The sequence below is a fragment of the Pteronotus mesoamericanus genome, unplaced genomic scaffold (assembly GCF_021234165.1).
Source record: "Pteronotus mesoamericanus isolate MK-2021 breed Mesoamerican mustached bat unplaced genomic scaffold, CSHL_Meso_final scaffold_54, whole genome shotgun sequence".
NCBI classification, from domain to species: domain Eukaryota; kingdom Metazoa; phylum Chordata; class Mammalia; order Chiroptera; family Mormoopidae; genus Pteronotus; species Pteronotus mesoamericanus.
Window position 1 is genome coordinate 72257488 of NW_026555321.1, and position 19605 is coordinate 72277092.

General features: G+C 38.8%; 1 protein-coding gene across 1 annotated transcript in view; it reads left to right on the forward strand.

The window, feature by feature from the left end:
* The first annotated feature begins 18069 nt into the window (after nucleotides 1-18069).
* The window catches only part of UBE2W (ubiquitin conjugating enzyme E2 W), a 51727-nt gene continuing 50191 nt past the window's right edge, over nucleotides 18070-19605 (forward strand). The window contains exon 1 of the mRNA XM_054595590.1: nucleotides 18070-18171. Coding sequence (XP_054451565.1) covers nucleotides 18070-18171 — 102 coding nt within the window. The remainder of the gene's footprint in view (nucleotides 18172-19605) is intronic.

Consider the following 19605-nt stretch of genomic DNA (forward strand, 5'->3'; position numbering starts at 1 on the left):
ATGGGAAAAGAGCACTGTAGTTTGGTATATTATTGTTTCTATCTTAGCAAATCAAAGTTGTCATTAGGGTCTATAAATTTAAGCTTTCAGCTCAGTTCTTCAAGACTAGTTTAATATGGGCCAGTTTTTCTGGAAACTGCACAAATCATAAAGAACCAAGTTTTATAAATAATTTTCCTCTTAGAAGACTTAACGTACTTTTCAGCTTATTGAAAGCAATTAAATATATATGTTAATTGCATATATTTTAGTAACTTCTTAAGACATATTGGTACATATTTTAGTATAGAAGACTATCAAGTACAAGGATTATATTCTGCCACTTGGTGACAAATAATGCCAGTTATAAACCTAAATAATGATCTTAAAGGTTAAGGTAATGGCTAGAATCAAGTTTAATTTGACTGATTTTAGTAGGTTACTTGTTATGTTAGATTCACAAGTAACCTTAAGTTAAAATATTGAAAAAGAACTGAAAGATTAGGAAAAGTTGTATATCTTGTGGCAAATGATACTTGCATGTTAATAAAGGCTCTGTTCACTGAAAGGTTTGATGAACACTTGGTGTTTGATCTTCTTAGCCTTAGTTTTCTCTTTCTGAGGATTCATGAAACTATTTGCTTTAGGACATCTTGCCATATGATTAAATACCAGGGATTTTTATTTGGTTAAATTTAAGACATAAGTTTATATAGTACTGAAACTTGGTAATTAGCTTTCTGACACTTGATAATTAGTTTATTTTTTAAATTATGTGCAGACCTCCTTGGTACAGAAAATATTACTACAAAATCCTTGGTTTTATTCAGTTAATATTTCATTTTTGTATTGTCCAGATTTAAGTTTTCTAGACTGCTTACCTTTTATGTAATTATTATTTACAGATAACAAGTCTCCTTTTGAAGAATCTTGTTGATATTAAGAAACAAAATTTACTATAAGCAATAAATTCAGCTCATGGTAAAAGAGAGATACATGTAAAGACACCTTGCTATTCATGGACCTGTCATCTTAGTGGGTGATTTTGCTAAGTTTATCAATTATTTTTCTTTGAAGAGTACAAATATTCTGAGAAATAATATGAAATTGCTGTTAAAAGATTGAAGAGTGTTCAATAATTTCTATCTACTGTATTTTGCCATGTATAATGTGCACCTATGTTTTTGGCCCAGACTTTCAGGAAGAAACTCCTTTGTTTTAATTTGGTTATTTATTTATATTTAGAAACAAGATCAATTACTGTATTCCAGGGTATTATTTTGCATGTGGATATTGTTGCTTTCTAGAGTTACACTTTTAATATAAACATAAATAAAGGAATTTAAAACATTTATATAAATATGGAATTAGCAGTACCAATGTATAATGCGCATCCTTATATTTCCCACAAAAATTTGGGGGGGAAATGTACGCATTATACATGGCAAAATACACTATATAGAGGAAATTTCATACAAATTAACAAAGCTTGGATGTACTCGGCCTTAGTGGTGCTGAAGTTGAGCTTCTGATTGGTTATATCTAAGTTTGATAAAATGCAGTATATAAATATGATTTAATTTCAAGTCAGTCATATTTATGCTAAAGTTTTGTGCCCCTATTGGGATAAACTCTTAAATACTTAAATATTATACCTAATGGTGTGTGGGTTTAAACAAATACTTACTTGTCCAGAAGTATTTTGGTATTTTAGAGTACCAACTGGGAGTTAGAAAGTCTGAAATCTTGTGCTAATTAGCCATGTGATCTTGAACAAGTCACTGGGCCTTAATTTCACATCTAGAAAATTAGGAAATTGCACATCTGTAGAGGGAGTTTATCACTTCTTTTTTTTGAGCAAACAAGATTATGTTTATGGATGTTGCTTAAATCCAAGATTGCAACATTACAGATGATAGATTGAAAGAATTATAAATAAGAGAAAATGGCTTTCTTGCTGCATCTCAAGTCTATAAGTTTCACTTTTTGCTGTTTTTGATTAGGCATTAAATATTACACATCAATACTAATTACAGTTAGCTAGATTAATTTAGGATCCTTTTTGTTTTCCGTTTCCTGCCATATAAAGTAAATTCAACTTTAGCTCTGGCTATCAGTAGTTATTGATGTAAAGAGAAATTTATGTGCTATTTTCATACCAGTGTATGCAGTGCCATTCCTACGCTTAATTTGGTTACCTATCCTGAATGAGGTACATATGTGATTTCTTTATCTATTTCATGTATCTCTAGCTGAAAAAAAAAAGTTCTTAAAAATGCCCTGTGGAATAAGGTATTCAGTCTCTCTTTTCTTCACATTTCCTTGTTGGCACCCCTGCCAGGTTTTTTTTTTTTTTAATTGGAAAGTTAAGTTGCTTTGGGATAGAACTTAACAGTCTTAATCATCAAATTGCTCTATAAATTTTGTATTTTGTTATTTCTTCCATAAGAGACAGGTGCATCAGAATTAGACTTTCTCCACTTTATATATTAGATGCTTACAGTTATTTTTTACTAGAAAATGTTTTATTACATTTACCTACGTACATGTGCTGACCTTTTTTTGTGATTACATATATTGCTTCATTATTTAGAGAAGCATGTATAAGATGACAGTTTAGGATAAGAAAAATTTGAATTTCATGACTTCATTCAGTCAGAATTGTGTAAAATCTTAATCAGAGCCTTCTTTTACATCATGAAATAAGGTTTGTGATTGTCTATGCACATAACAACTGGTCCAGATCTGCTGTTAGAACTTTTTTAATACGTTACTAAGATCTTAACTCTAGGTATACTAAATTTTGATGCACACTTATCAAATATATTTTACTTTTGAGTCAATGTACTGTCATTTCTGCTCTAGAAAACTGATTCTGTATCACAAGTAAATCTTGAATTGGAAAGTAAATTTTCTTATCATCAAAGACTGTCTTTCCATAATTTCAACTATTTTTGCAATTGCATATCTTGTTAGTTTCTTACAGCTGCCATTTGACTCAACCAGTACATTTTGTTTTTCGTTTTAATGGGGATCCAACACAAAACATGAATAGTCCAAGGTTACAAGTTAGTTGGCGGTGAAATTGTAGATTTAGATTGTATTTCAAATTGGACCAAACATGGTGCTTAGATTCTAGAGGCAACCTATGAATGCTACATCCAGAAGAAGAAGTCATGTTAGAGTATTGAAATAAATATAGAATATTAAAATGATGGAATTGACGTAAGGAGTTAATGCATGAGCTGTGCCTATAAAATAATGAATGCTTTGAAAAACATAAATTTCTATCCAGTGAACATCATCCTTCACTTAGTAGGGCTATTGTTTCTCAAAATGTTTCTGGAACTGGCTTTAGAGCTTATAATAAATGTTCTTTTGAGTAACATCTGTAGGGGGAGAATGATTTTCTTCAAATGTTTTGAGATAGTCAATAAATGTTTTTGATTCAAACCTGCTGAGTAACAATGAGTAGCCAGGCTGGGCCAGAAAGAAGGTATACTCATATAACTAAAGAAATTACAGTAGCTTTCTCAAGTAGCCAGTACCCTGGCTCAGATAGTATGGCCTGTCAAAAACCCAAATTTAAGAAAGTAGCTGCATCAAAGTTAGGCCTTTCGTGACTTTGTAATAGCCATTCCACCAGTCAATGTAACTTCATGGCCTTAGCTTTTTAGGAATAGGTTTCCACTGGAGAATGTCTTGAGTATTTAAGAATGAGGTGTCTTAGCTTCCCAGAGGCCTTCCGAATCCATTTTAGATTGCTCTCTCAATAATACCAACTCCATTTTTTTGGTCTTTCCTTCATATATCTCCCTTTCTATTGAGATATTTCCCTAGAAAGCATTGGTGATCAACCATTAGGAAGCATTGGTCTGTTGCTGAAAAGCAACATTGATCCCTTATCTCCAGGAAGGCTAACTTCCTGTAAGTCATATCCCACATAAGAGGGAAAGTAGTCTTCTGAGTGTGCAACAGGAGAGCTTATGGCCACATCTGAGCAACAATAAAAAGGATTGTTGGAAGTAGAGATAGTTTTTTGGTAGAGGTGGTCTCAGATTTATTTGTTGTAACACCCCTAGGCACTAGACTAACATAATGGCAGTGGCTATTAGTGATTGTTCAATGTACCTGGTAAGACACCTAATTAATGTAGCAAAGAGTATAATCATAAGAACCAATATACCGAGCCTGTAATACAGAACAAAGCCAGGTCCCTATACCCGCAGGCAGCCAGCTAAATAAATCACTCCAATCCCAATGAGGGGCTTATGTTCTGTCCAAGGATTGTAATGTTCTATTTCAGAACTTCAAGCTGTTGTATCATTTTACCTATATTGTTGACAGAAACAATAATTGCTCTCCCAGTAGGACACAATACCACTTAGCTAGGCTGATAACACATCTGGAGCCCTAAGATTTTGTAGTGTTAGCTCAGCTACATGGTCAGTCAATAACTGATACTAGATGGGCAGCAGTGTTCCATGAATGTCCTCCAAGAATAGATTTCTAATTGACTTTTCTAGTTCAACTATTTCATATCAAAGAAGGAAAGCTCTAGTGAAGGCATGCCCAAAGCCTCGCTTATCTATTTATGCACTTTGGGGTAGAGAGGACCAATGAGGCTATTCAAAATTCCAATTTTGTTTGGTTTGTTTCGGTCAAAGTTTATAGACAAAAGAGCCTAGATTGGGATAATGGCAAAGGAAGAGTCTTTCTGGTGACAGCATAACAATACCACATCCACCTTATCATTGGGTTGACAAGGTGACATACATTTGGGTCCCACATAAAAAGCACCCAGTGCTCCCAAGTGCCCTAATCACAGTGCCTGTGATTAGGCCCTTTAACCCAGGCCCTGAAGTCAGTATTAAGTCCTATTTATGAGGCAGGGATTCTGTGTTCAGTGATCATCATAGTTGCCAACACAGGAGACATTAAGTCATGTTATTTACCATGAGTGATTAGAAGTGCACCTGAGATTTTATGTTTGGGTGAAGATTGGAAAATTAGTATAGGTCTGGTTCCAAGTCTTCAGGTTGGGATTCCTTAAAGCATTTTGTTCCCCAAATAACAGGTTTTTAATCTTGTTTTCAAGCAGTATTTGAGAGTGGGACACTTGTTTTCAAGGACTGAATGGTGGTATTCCCTGAATTTCCCCACATTAAGGAGACATTGTAAGAAGTAACATTATAGTTACTTAAGGCCCATCAAGGTGTGAACTTGTTATCTGAATTATATGAGTATAGTTATACATTTTTATGATCAGTATAAAACAGGTGGTAAAAGAAGAGACCAAATGTAAGTGGTTGCTGAGTGGAATCATGTATGACTGGCCTGATGTGGGGTCTTGGGAGAGACATCTGCATCAGGTGCCATCTGATTTGATTCAGGAATGAAAATTCTAGTGGTGGTCTTGGGTGGTTCAGAGACTTTCAGCTTAAGATCTGCAATAGAGCCCTGACCAAGTAGCGCAGCTGGTTAGGGTGTGGTCCAGATAGGCCAAGATTGTGGGTTTGATCTGCAGTCAGGGCACATACAAGAAGCAACCAATGGAAGCATAATAAGTGGAAGAACAAATTGATGTCCCTTCCCCTCTCTATAAAATAAGTTTAAAAAAAATCTCCAACAGGTTGAAATAACCACTCAGGTGTGTGTGTCTTTTTTAAATAAACGAATCCATGAGTCAGTACCCTTACATTTAGCAGTGCAAGGGTTAGTAATAGCTCATATGGCCTTTTCTATCCAGCAGAAGGATATCTTTATGGAGATGGCATTTCCAATAGACATAGTTTCCTGGATGGAGATCATGATGTAAAGACCTTTGTCTCCCGGAATCACCTGTGGCATGATTGTTCTGTGACTGAGTCTTAAGGCCCCTTACAAGTTCTTTACAGTAAATCAGGGAGGCTCCATTCAGCAGTGCAGGTATGAATTTCTAGATCGAATCTCATAGGTCTTCCCGTAATTTCAAAAGGAGACAATCTACAGTTTGTGACAAGGAGATCTTAAGTTAAATACAAGGCGAGAACCTTAGGCCAAAGCAAATTAAAACAGCAAGTTTTGTCAATTGAGTTTTAATTGCCTCATTAGTTCTACAGGACTGGAGGATTGGGCATGATAAGCACAATGAAATGTTGCAAAACTGGCCAGATCTTAGATTATATGATTTGCCCTGTGAAATGAATTCCCCAGTCGCTCTGGAGCTGTGAGGGGATTCTCCAAGTGGGGAAAGTCTGGGAATATTTTACTGACTGCGGAGGCTGTGGCTCTGGGGCTTAGGAATGCGTCCACCCAATGAGAAAACATACAGATCATCAGTAACACATATTTGTGTCCTTGGGAAGGAGACAACTGAATAAAGTCCATTTGCCAGACCTCAGAGGGCCTAAAGGAAAGGGATATTTGAGGTATGACTGGTCTTTCTACCTTGGAGGATTTGGCATTTTTGGTGTACCTGGGAAGCTATCTTTGGAGATGGCTTCCAGCAATAGTGTTTTCCCGATAAAACCGTTTTGTCAGGGTTCCAGAGAGTTAAGTCATGTATGTAATGTTATGTACAATTGTATGCAGTCAGAGAAGAGTGGGTGGTCTTTTTGGACCTATTTCTAAGTTTATTTAGGGTCATTTATAGCCTGTTCCAACCCTTTGTATTTCGTGGAACAATTCAATGCTGTCCCTCCATAGTGTTATCTTTTAAATCCCCAGTAGCACAGATGCTTCCTTTAAGGGCCTACATTTTTTTAATGTTTCTAAGTTCACTGCAGAGTCAGCCAAATCATTACCTCTACTTTCCTTTGGGTTTGCCATCGCATGTCCAAGAATTTTTATGCTAAAAATCTAGGTAAGTGGATAACAAAGTTTGAAAACATACGAACGTTTTAATCTTTTGTGAAGAAGTCAAGAATCTTCTCTGTTTCCAGAGCATACCAAAGTCATGGGCAACACCAAAGGCATACCTGCTGTCAGTATAAATGTTAACCGCTTAACCTTTGGCCAAACTGCAAGCTCAGGACAATGCATAGATCTCTGCTTGTCGGGCAGAATGTTCCTGAGACATTGGACTGGCCTCAGTGGTTTCATTTATAGAGATAATTACAGAGCCTGTTTGATACTGGCTTATTTCATCTTTTAGAAAATATGATCAGTAAATCAAACTAAATCAGCATTATCAAGAGGTGTTTCCTGTAAATCAATTCAAGGAATTACTAGTGTGTTGATGTCAGGCAGTCATGAGAGATTTCGTGGGAAAGAAGAAGGAGAATATCAGGGTTGAGAAGATTACAGTGGACACCAGATAGTAGGCGGAGATAATAAAAGAACCTCATAGGAGGTTTGTCTCTAGCAGAGAGGTCCTGAATCTGATGAGAAGTAAGGCTTCCACTGAAGGAGGCACATCAAGAGTCAGTGGAGAGCCCATCATTATCTCTTCCACATGGAATAGTAAATCGGCAGTGGCGGTAATAGCTGTCCTACAGGGAGGAAGACCTTTGGTCACCAGATCTAATTGTTGACTATAGTATCCTATGGACCTATGTTGGCTTTCATATCATTGGGTCAAGACAACTAAGGCATTTCCCTCTCTTTCACATATGAAAAGGAAAACGGGCAATTGATAGTTAAGATATACAGGTGAAGATGGGCCCCTAACATCCTGCTATAGAAGCTAAAAAAGGGTCTTCTTCCCTGTCTCCTGATTACCAGGGCATGGCACATGACTAAGGAGCCCACCATATTATTCCAGTAATTGCTTCTCCTTTTCTACCTAGGCAGTTCTAGTTGATTTCAGTTGCTTTTAGTTAAGAACTATGGCTCTTGTAGAATTGCTGTTCAAGATACAGTGCAGGCAACAAGCCCTTGGGGAAATGAGGGGACCTAACTTCGATTATTTGTCTAGCTATGGCTGTTCCATAGTATTCATAAACAGGAATGTGAAAGCCAAGAGTTCAGGAGGGGTAAATAGCTGTTCAAGTTATTTCTTGCCCATTGAGAGCTGGGCTTTGGATGCTTACAATGCATGAAGAACTAACTGTGAATTTGTAGCCAGAGAAGTGGTCTAGTTGCTTTTGAAGGTACTGAACAGCTTAAAGAAAGAGAATAACGTCAAATCCTGTTTCTTTTCAACACACAGAATTATAGGAAATTTCTAGTATCTCACTTTTCAGCCACAGATAGCTTTCTAACAATTATAAAAACAAACCTGAAGATTGATCCAGTAATTTGCTGAATTAAAATGTCGGTTGTGTTGGCAGTTGGTGGTTATACATTTACCATAAAAAATTTAGAATAGTGATTGATAAAAGAGTGGAAACCCAAAAATTAAACAGGGATCATATTCAATCCTTCATGACCTTCCTCAACAGCTAAATCAATCTGCCACCATCTAGATGTAAAGTAGCAGGGACTATCATACCTGGAGATACCCTCCCAGGAAAGCATGGTGAGAAGGGACATCCATGCTTTGTTCCTGATCTTAGTGGGGAAGCTTCCCATTTCTTATCATTAAGCATGATGTTGGCTGTAGGTTTTTTAAGGATAATTTTTATCAAGTTGAGGAAGTTCCCCTGTATTCCTAGTTTCCTGAGAACTTTGTTCATGGATGGGAGTTGGATCTTGTCAAATGCTTTTTCTGTATCTATTGATATGATCATGTTATTTTCTTTTTTAGTCTATCAATATGATGGGTTACATTAATTGATTTTGAATGCTGAAAACCCTAACATACCTCATGCCCTGGCCACTGTTGATTGGAGCGTAGTCCCATAACTGGAAGGTTGCAGGTTCAATTTCCAGTCACAGCACATACGTAGGTTGTGGGTTTTATCCCTGGTCTGGGCATGTACAATCCCTAGTCCAGGTGCGTATGGGAGGCAATAAAACAATACTTTTCTCTTGCATCGATGTTTCTACTCTCTCCCCATCTCTCTCTGAGCAATGAAAAAGAAAAAAAGCCTTATATACCTGAGAAATTTTCCACATGATCATGGTGTATCTTTTTATGTATTATGAGATGAGATATGCTAATATTTTGTTCAGGATTTTTTCATTTATATTCATGAAATATACTTGTCTCTAGTTTTCTTGCAATGTCTTTTTCTGGTTTTTATATTATAGTAATGCTGGCTTCATAGAATGAGTTTGGAAGTATTCCCTCTGCTTCTACATTCTTGAAAAAATTATAGGGAATTGGTATAGTTTCTTCCTTAAATGCTTGGTATAATTCACCAGTGAACCCATCTAGGCCTGGTACTTACTATTTTGGAAGGTTATTAATTATTGATTCAATTTCTTTAATAGATGTAGGCCTAGACATCTATTATGTGTCTATTAGAAGAATAATACATGTCTATTCTTATGTGAGTTCGGTAGTTGTGTTTTTAAAAAAATTGGTCCATTTCATCTTGGTTATCAAATTTGTGAGCATAGAGTTGTTGTCATAATATCCCTTTATCCTTTCAATGTCCATTGGATTTGTAGTGAGGTAACCTTTCATTTCCGATATTAGTAATTTATGTCTTCTCTCTCTCTCTCTCTCTCTCTCTCTCTCTCTCTTCTTTAGGTAGCCATTTATTGAAGAAACTGTATCATTTGTCCTGTAGAATTTCCTATCTGACCTCAGATGTTTGCAGCCTCATGACGTGGTTTAAGAAGTTCTCTATTTTGCACCTCTCTCACCCTTATTACCTATAAACTTACCATGAAATAGAGTCTTGATTAGACTTTTTTGGCAAGAGCATTTCATGTTCCTTCCTATTGTACCATCTTCAGGTGGCACATATCTGGTTGCCCCACTTTTACTGATATTCAAATGAATCTGCTTGTTCAGGTGTGTCATCATGATCCATCCATTATAAAGTCCCCCTCAGCTTTTTATCGGATCGTTTTAGCACCCATTAATGACTGATATCAGGCTCTATTTGTTCATTATTGAAAAATTATCATTCTTATTTCTTTATAGCTTCCATGTTCAATGGCTGAAATTCTTCTATGAAGAACTCTACTTTGTCAACAATTTGGTTACCTTGAAATACAGTATATATAGGAAAGGAAGGAAAAGGTTAATGTTTCCCCTTTTCTCTCATTGAGTTGGTGACCTAGCAAACTCCAAGGTGACCAATGTGGTTTTTTCTTAGTATTGTTATGAATTTATGACATATGATTGCATATGTGTGTACATAGATATATGTATATTTCCCTGTATATAATTATGTGCTTCAGTTTATTGCAGTCCTTACTCGTCTTGTTGCTCAAACCATCTTATCTTTGGCCAGAAGAGCCTCTTCAAGTTGGCTTCTCTAATAATTTAGAACTTTTTCATTGCATTTGACAAAGGCAATTAAACAAAAAAAGCCAGCAACAGGAGGAAATTTAATATTTACCTTGGTGATTCTCTCAGTTTCCATTTAAATAACCCTAAGTGTACACTTGAATATCAAGAAGTCTAAAGAACATTCTATTTTTAAAAACTTACTAAAGAGTAAAATTCATGCTCTAGGACAATGTACCATGCTTATCCTGTGGTTTCATATACACTGCTATATCCTTGGAATTTATTCCCCCCACTTCACAATGATATTATATTTATGAAGCTATTAGGAGAATTCCTCAACATCAAGCTAAATATATATGATCCACACAGCCTTCCCTCTTCAAATTTCTATCTCCCTCTCTGTTGACTCCCTTTTGTGTATGAAAATATTCAAATTTCTTTCTGAAAACAAACAAAATTTCCCCCCACCCTTGAGCTTGCATTTATTTCTAATATAATCTAATCTCCCTCTTTCTCCTCTCAGCTAAGACTCTTGATGTCTCTATGTCTTCACTTAACCAGTTCACTCCACAATTCAAAAAGTAATCTGATACAGACCACTGATGTACTCCATGTCAGTTTTTTGGATTTTTTTTAAAAGAAATCCTCTCAGATGAATTTACATTACTAATAATTTACACCCTCCTCCACTCTCTTTTGGTTTCTAGGCTACTCTTTTCCTCTTAAGTGTTTGTGTTCCTCTAGCCTCTGACCTCAGGATCATATTCTTCTTCCTCCTAAAACTCTCTGTTGGGTGATCTCTTTATTTTCATGCTTTCAAATATAATAATTATACTGAATGAGTTGGACTTCTTGTGGAGCTGTTTCCCATTGTTCTCTCAAACCTGCTTCATGTGCTCTCTTTGCCCTGAATGAATCTCAGGATGGTACTTCCAGTCTCTCTATCACAAGAACAGTCTTATTAGTCATTAAAAATTTCAGGCCTTCTAATGTTATAATCCCAAGCTACACTTAAATGAAAGCTTCCCCCACCCTCTCTAACTTAAGACCTGTGATGCAGACTTGCCTGTTGAATATAAACCCTTCAGATGTAGTAGTGGACTTCCGTACTTTTTGTTTCTCTGGTATCTCTCCTCATTCCTCATTCTAGTATAAACAGCTTCTTAATTATGGGTGCTCTCATTGCATGTGATTTGAGTCGGGGTAACCCCATGCCCACCCATGTTGCAAGAGTCAGCCCAGGGCCTACCAATCAGAGTACCTCACCTTTTTCATCCCTGATTGGTTGAGAAATGAAGCTGATTAAAGCTAAGCCAATCAGAGCTCCTCCTAGATCTTTGCTGCTAGAACTATCCACTGGGTTTACTGAACTGGATGAGTTGGATGGATGAGAATTTGGAGACAAGAGGCCATACTGTTCACCACTGAGACCAATAGAAAAAAAGCCCTCCACATCAGTTGGGCCTATGTTCCGAGGATCTCCTAGTGAATGCATTTGAGATTTTACAACTTCCATTAGAAAAAGGTATGACAGATGTCCTATAGGAAGTTTCAAATCCTCAAACATACCCAAACTGGAATTATATTTCCCCCCTTTACTTTTGTTCCTTTATTTCTAACAACAACTGTATTTTCAAATCAGAAACCTGGCACTCAACTCTTTCCTTGTCCCCTGCATACTAACAATCTCAGTCCTGTGTGTTCCCCTTCCTAAATATCTCTACAGTCCTTCATTTCCTTCCTCTGCATGCCCTAGTCCAAGCGCTTATCCTCTGTCAGACCCTTACAGTAGCCTCCTCCTTTGATATTTGTTGTCTGATCTTACCTGATCAAATGTGTGGTCACCAGGGCAGTCATTCCAAAACACAAATCTGGCCTTATCACTTCCAATTCCATAATACCTCAAATTTGCCAAATGGTTTCTAAGATAAAGTCCAACCTCCTCCTCACCCAACAAATCCATGACCAGGTCTTGCCCGCCTTGTCTCCTACCTCCTTCCATTAGTTTTCGCTGGGGAATAACAAACTGTTATCCCTTGTAGTTACCAATTACATGGGTCATGCTCCCTCCACTTGAACACCCTTTGTCACCTCTGTTCAGGCCCTGGCTCATCCAGGAAGCTGTCTTTAGCTCCTAGGCAAGGCTATGTGAACCTCACCTATGATCCCATCATAGCCAGTAAGTAGCTTGTTCCATATTCTATCAAAATCCTCTTTTCTTGATTATAAGCAATGTGAATGTGGGTACTGTATCACTCACTTTTTATCCAGTACTGGCATTCAATGTGTGCTTTTTGATCACAATTGCCACTTTTTTTTTTTTTATTTTTGTCTAACTGTGTGAAACTTCACCAATTAGATGTTATTGGGGGCATCAGATATTCTTGGTGAAATGTAAAACCCACCTTGCCTATTAAGTTCATAGTTTAAAATGGTTCAATTTGATTAGTTCTATTTTAAAACCTGATTAATGCGGGTCACTAAGAGAATGGAATTGGAAGGACAATGCTGTGTACTAGTTAAAAAATTCACTCTGCAGAGTCATGGAGTTATGTATTTCTATGGTAGAATCCTGACTGCTGTTCATAAGTTGGGGTGACTTGGCAAATTACCTAGCCTCTCTAAGCCTCTTCCCTTACCTGGAAATGAGAATTGGTTTATGTACCTCAGAGTGCTGTTTTACAGTTTAAATAATACAGGAAATGCAAGCGCCTCTCACAGTGCCTACGTGGCACATATAAATATTGAATCCGAGGTAGCTGTTATCATTATTGTCATTAATAAGGGCAGGTCTGGGAGGATGCCACATGTTGGAAAGGACATTGGGTGGGGTGAGAAGAGGCAACATCCCAACCTTGAAAGTTTGTCTATGACAAGCTCAGTTCAGAGAGAGTGTCTGCCCAGACTTGTCTCGTGTTCACAGTGATATGAAATTTGGGAGTATTTCTCAGTCATTGCCATAAACCTCACTTCTTATCTCTAGCCAACATCTCTTCTGCCCACTGGAGAGAGAACAGAATAATGCAGAAGAAAAACCAAGTATTGTTTATCATCCATGTGGTGCTGTGAGTTCACAGAGCTCCTTAACATTATCATCTCATCAAGACTCCACCACAAACCATGTGCAGGCATTTTTACCCCCATTTTAGAGAGGACAAAATAAGGCCCAGAGACGTTTAAGTGACAAACTCCAGACCACAGAACTAAGAAGCAGCTGACTTAGGATTCAAATCTACACCTTCTAATTTCAAATCAAGTGCCTTTTCTAATACATGTTAAGATCAGGTGAAAATGCTCACAAAAAGGGGATGGGAAAGCTATGCAGGAGATAAAGTGATAAGTTGAGAAAGAACCATCTGGCAGGGACAAAAATTACTAGGGCTGCTGTCCTGCTAAGTGCTTGGGCAATGAAGGCCTCATAAGCAGATGAAAGAATAGGAATAGGAAATGTGATGACACAATTATGGAATTTTTTGACAAGGAAAATAATCTGGAAAGCTTTGAAGAAATGCAGGTCCAGGGAGATAACTGACCTTACTGTTGTCTCATACTATTAATGGGAGAGCCAGTCTGAAGGCCATCAAGTTCTTACTGGTATGGCTTTGTTAAAATAGAGTAATAACTTTCTCTTTTTTGGAATATCTTTATTATGGTATAATTTATATACCATAAAATTAACCTTTAATAATGACTCAATAATTCTAAGTAAATTTATACAGTTAGACAACCATCACCGTAATCTACCTTTGGAACATTTCTGTCACCCCTAGAAGAAAACACTAAAGTACTTCAATAGAGATTAGTAAACAGCCAATGCCCTCAAACGGTCCCCCAACCCCCGCAAAGAATCTCCCTTCAATGGCCTCTAAATTCGCACAGAACGCCCCAGGAGCTAATTACAGATACCTGGGCCCACCAAGCAGGGAGCATCCAGGCCCCTGCCCCCAGCACTGAGCAGCTTCTGTTCTGCGTGGTTGGGTCCTCTGCCACATCTGTGCCACACCTGTGGTTATGTAAGTTTAGTACCACCCCGGGGAATGATCAATGCAGGCGCTCAAATCTTCTGGTTCCCAATCCAGAGCTCTCCACATGACACCCTGCTTTTCAGGAACACTGAAAAATAAATGGAAAGAAAAGAAGTGCTATGGAACTGTCTGTGTAAAAGATAGGGGTTGAAGGACAAGAGGTTGAGCTGATCTCCACTGTCACCTCTTCAGTAAAGGTGTTCTGTTCTTGAGGTTTACACACATCTGCCAATGGATGGATCTGTGGGGGTCAGGTAACTCCCTGAAATACAGTATTTCATAAGAATATGTGTCCATGGCTTTCATTTGATTTTTAAAGAGGTCTAGGGCCAAAAAGAAAAAGAGAAAAGAAAGAAAAGGATAACTTGCTAAGAACATGTTTGGGAAGAGGTTTAATGGAGAAGCAAGCAAGTAATGTATTCAAGGATCGAAGACCTGGATAAAATAACTCTTGCTAGAGACAACGTTTTTCTATTTTATTGACAAACCAGTTATGTGTATAAATAAACTGTTTTTGACATGTAAAGTATACAGAATAGGTCACACATATAAACCATTTGTTATTGTGTTAATTTTCTTTGTCCTTTATTAGAGTCGTCACATGAAATGACTAGTTTCAGTTCAAAATTATGAAAAATATACTTTTGTAAATGCTTTTCTTAAAGTATTACTCTAAGTTTTGAATTTGAAGTTTCTACTTTATGAAATCCCATTTATAGCTCAACTGGATTACATTAGCATTTTCAAATTGTTAACTAAAGCCCCCGGCGTGTATACATAAATTACAATAAAGCCAAAATCATTCCTTATTATAAGTGATTTTTTTTACCTCAAAATAGTGTATCAGTCGTATTACATTTTATCTTAAGACTTTTTAACATGGTATTTTAGACACATCATTTAAAATTTTGATTCTATAGTAAGTGCATGGAATTTGAAATCTGGAAGAAACTTTTAATGTTATGCAGCCTGGCTTGCTCATTTGATTGATAATAAACCCAGAGAGATTACGAGCCTTGTCCCAGTTTGCTAATGACAGCTAGGACAAGAATGTAAGTCTTGGATTCCTAGTTTGGTGCCTTTTTCAACACCAAATAAATAAGTTGCTGGCTTCTGAATTGCCTTAATTTCTCTGATGAGATCATCCAGGAGGAGACTAATAACAAAGCACTCTGTGGAGTCACAGACTCAAGCAAGGACTCCTTAAAGCTGCCTCTCCATGCTCCCACAAGCATATTCCCATAGGACTGCTCTTAACTCTCCAGGCTAGTGACTTACTAAAACTCAAGCATTCATAATTCAATATTGCAGCATTTGTCCAGTGGATCCCTTTGTGGGTCCTTTGGGTTACTAGGCTATTTGGTTTCCCATATTTCCTTCCCTTTTCTGCCAGAAAGTCCAGCTGCTTTTGTTCCTGTCACAGGCTCTGCCTCTTCCTTGGAAGGGAAGATTTTGGGTGCACAGACAGCTTGTGTCTCTCCTTTTTTTTTTTCCTTCCAGGGAGGTGAGATAAGAATGTCTTCCTTGAACCCAGTAGTCATTTCTCCTTGCTGTGGATATTAAAAAATGAATATCATTATTAAATCTAACAGAAATTATTTCTTTATATTATCTAATATCCATTTTATGTTTTTGCAACTTAAAAAGATCAGGGTAATGGAAACTTTAAATTTACTGTTGCTGAACTGTTTACAAAGTGATTGTACCAATTCCATTCCCATAGTTTGAAAGCTCCACTTCCCCTCCTACTTTTGGGATTGTCAGACATTTTACCTCGTTGCCTATCTGATGCGCTGTATTTTGTAAAGAAATGTGAACCTAGTCTTCAAACCTTGTATAATAAAGTGTTTCCTATAGATAATTATATGCCCCCACCCCACCTGAAAGTCACTGTTTTAAGTCCCAAGAACATCAAGATCTGTTACATATGAAGAAACTAGTGAGGTAATTATCAACTATTTAATATTTCCTAGGAAAGATACGGTGGGTACTGACTTTTCTCTCCTATGAAGATCCTTTTTAACACATGTAAAACCGAAGGGATCAGATGTTGATTTTACTGTGAGGCATGTTGAGACTCCTATAACTCTTTTTCTTATTTGTCATAGCAGGTTTTGGCTTTGATGATATCATAATGCTTTGTGGAGTCATCTGATGTCACTTATACATTAGGGAGACTCATCTTTTAAACAATATGAACCTTAGATGGTAAAGCATAATCTTCTGGAGCAATTTTCTGAGATCATAGGGATAAAGATCTCCAGGAAAAAAAAAAGAATCTGGAAAGCTTTCCTCTTTCATTAGTATGTATGGGTTTTATTCACAGTTGAAATGTTGACAACACACTGGGCTAACACCTGATGTGCTTCTGGGTTATTCTTAGTTGTCTAGAGCCTTCAAATATTCCTTAAGGACATAGTCATTTTGCACAACAAGGAGAAAACAAGCCCATTTGTGGCAATTAGGGTGGAAATCTGAGAGAAAAAAGAAAGTATATCAATATAGTAACTTCCTCTCTAGTGATAAAGAATAGTATGTTTAACATTATACCATACAAGAATAAATATATTTTAAAGATCTTTTTCATTTTAAACACATTTTACATTAGGGAATTTCCCAAAGAACATAATTTATTTTAAGAGTGAAAAGGATGATATCCTGCATTAGTCTTGTATTTAAATCTCATAGGAATTTCTAAAATATCTCCAAGTTAATAAAATAACTTTCATTCTGGTGAAGTAAAAGCCTTCAACTCAATATATCAGCCACCTTAATTTTTTAGAGATAGAACGCGAGATGGAAGACTTTGGCTTCCATTTTCCCCTTATAAACCAACGATCTTCTCATTTCTGGAATAATTTTTTTAAAAAGTGCGTTCTGGCAGAACTGGTAATAAATTTTGGCAGAACTGGTGCACCCCCAGAAAAAATTCTGTATGCTCAGCTTTCCCTTTTGAAATACATCCCCAGGTAGAATGACCACGTAACTGTCCACCACGAAACAGGATGAAGAAAAGTCTTGCTGTGATAGAAGATACGTATATTATAACGTTACACTGACACATTTTTTTAAAGAAATTCATGTCTAGGGTCAAATGTCTAATCAAATGTCAATACTGTAACAACCGTAACTATTAGTAATACACATGAAGTTTTTAAACTGAAGGAACGCGGTGAAAGGGCGGACATCGCATCAAGACCAAAAAAACCCAAAACAAAACAAAACAACTTTCTTTCCTCTTCTGGGCAAGTTTCAGCTCTACAAAATCTATCCTTGCCTTTACAGCAAAGTGCTGTTCTGCTTTCAACTCTCATCCCGTTGCACCAAAAAAACAAAACAACGACAAAACCTGCCTTTTTCCCCAAATTAGAGATGTGAGAAGCCTTCCAGGTTCGAAAAGACCAAAAAGGAGCCCTTCAGAAAGTTTTACCCGGCCCCAAAGTGGGCTCAGTGGTGGGAGAAGACATCCGAAAGGGAAAATCTGTAAACCATACACCTGTGGCTGGAAAAACGGGGGGGAAAAAACTAAAAACCAAAAACACCGGTCCGGATATCATCAAGATCCAGTGGTATAGTCAGAGAAAAAGCAACCAACAAGGTCAGAACCAGAGACGTATTCCCCAAGTGATCTGGACAGCTGGTGGGCTCGTCGCGAACGCCAGACAGTAGGATGGGACGGAGGATACTGATTACGCCTTTTACCTCACCCGGGCCCGCCCGCCCCGCGGGCCCACCTCGTCCGCCAATCCCCTCGCGCCATTCCCTTCCTTCGGAGGCCCCGCCCCCACGCCCGGGATGCTGGGCCCCTGCGGCTTGACGCGAGCACGGCGGCTCCGCCCCCTGCGTCTCAGGCCTCGCCGGCCTTTGGGGGATGGTTCCATCATGGCGTCAATGCAGGTGAGAGGAGTTTGCAGCATCTGGGCGGGCTAGGGAGCCTCCGAGAGGATGCCAGCGCTCCGTCGGAGGCGGTGTCTGGGACTCCAGGGCACCGGGCGGGGTCGGGAGCGGCCCTGGCGGCCAGTGCTTCCCAGGTCTTCGGGGGCTGGGGAGGAGTGAGAGGCGACGAAAAGAAGGGCGGGGGGGGGGGGGGGGGGCGGCGGGTTCGGTCGGTCGAAGCGGACACCAGCCGGCCGAGAAGTTAGGGCATAAAGAAGGCGAAGAGGAGGAAAGGGCGAAGTTTGGCGTTGGCTCGGCGGCAGTCGTCTCGGAGTCATCTCCCTCTCGCACATCGGCCCCTGCTGGCCTGCCCGCTGCCTCAGGATGCCTTTTCCCACCGCGGTCCCCGGCTGGGCGGAAACAGCTGCTCTCGCCGTCCTCTCCGGGGCAGGGACGGCCCCGACTGGGGCTGAGTGTGAGGGAGCTGCAAAGGCGTTCCCGGCGAGGGCGGCTGGCTGCAAGGGCGCTTGGCGGCCTCTGCCAGGCCTCCCACGCCCGGCCTCCCTGACTGCGTGGCCCTCGGCTCTCCCTTTGCCTGTTACTCCTTTGCCTCTTGGGTACCTTCCTCTATTAGTCTCTGTACTCCCAGCGAACAGCCGCAGCCCGCCTTCTTCTTCTGCCCAAAACTGGCTTTAGACCATCAACATCACTTACCGCTTAGTATGCGATGGTCCCCCAAGAGCCGAAAGTCGAGCCACCGGCCCCCTTAGACCTCCCGGGATAGCTGGGCTTCAGTTTCTTTTTTCCCCTATGGCGCCCCACCCTGTAGTCGCGGCCAGGCTACAGCCCTTTGCCCTCCCGCTTCCCCTGATCTTTAGTGGAACCTTAGTTTGATAAGGAGGTGTCTGTAACCCATGTCACAACTGCCTGATTTGAAAATGCTTGGTTTTCTGGCTTTCCAACTTAATTTAACCTTTATTTTATCCCGAATCTAAGGAGGTGTTTGTTTTTTTTTCTTGGCAAAGATGGCAACCACAATTGCAGTTTGTAGGATTGTCTCCGCATTATCTATAGCCTGCATTTAATTTACAGATGAAGACTACGTGTATCAATACACCCAGGAAGAGAAGGTAGAACTCTCTAGTGTCAACTGAGCGCTCGTTAGAGTTTTAACAAGGACTCAAGTAAAGAAAGAGACCACGTTTTTTCTAAGGATTTTGTGCTTTTGTTTCTAGAATAATAAGTTTCCCTATCTCCCCTATGGATTTTTCTCCTTAGGCCAGAACAGTGGTTTTCTTCGATCTCTTCTCTTTTTTCCATCATCTTCCTCTTTTTGGTTCACAGTTACTTCTGTGCTTTTGTGTTATCCCCTTTCAGCCTGTTTTTCATTGAGTATTCTTTTTACCTTTGCTTGCCCTCTGGACTTCCCTGCAGAATAGAAAAAAAAAATGAATA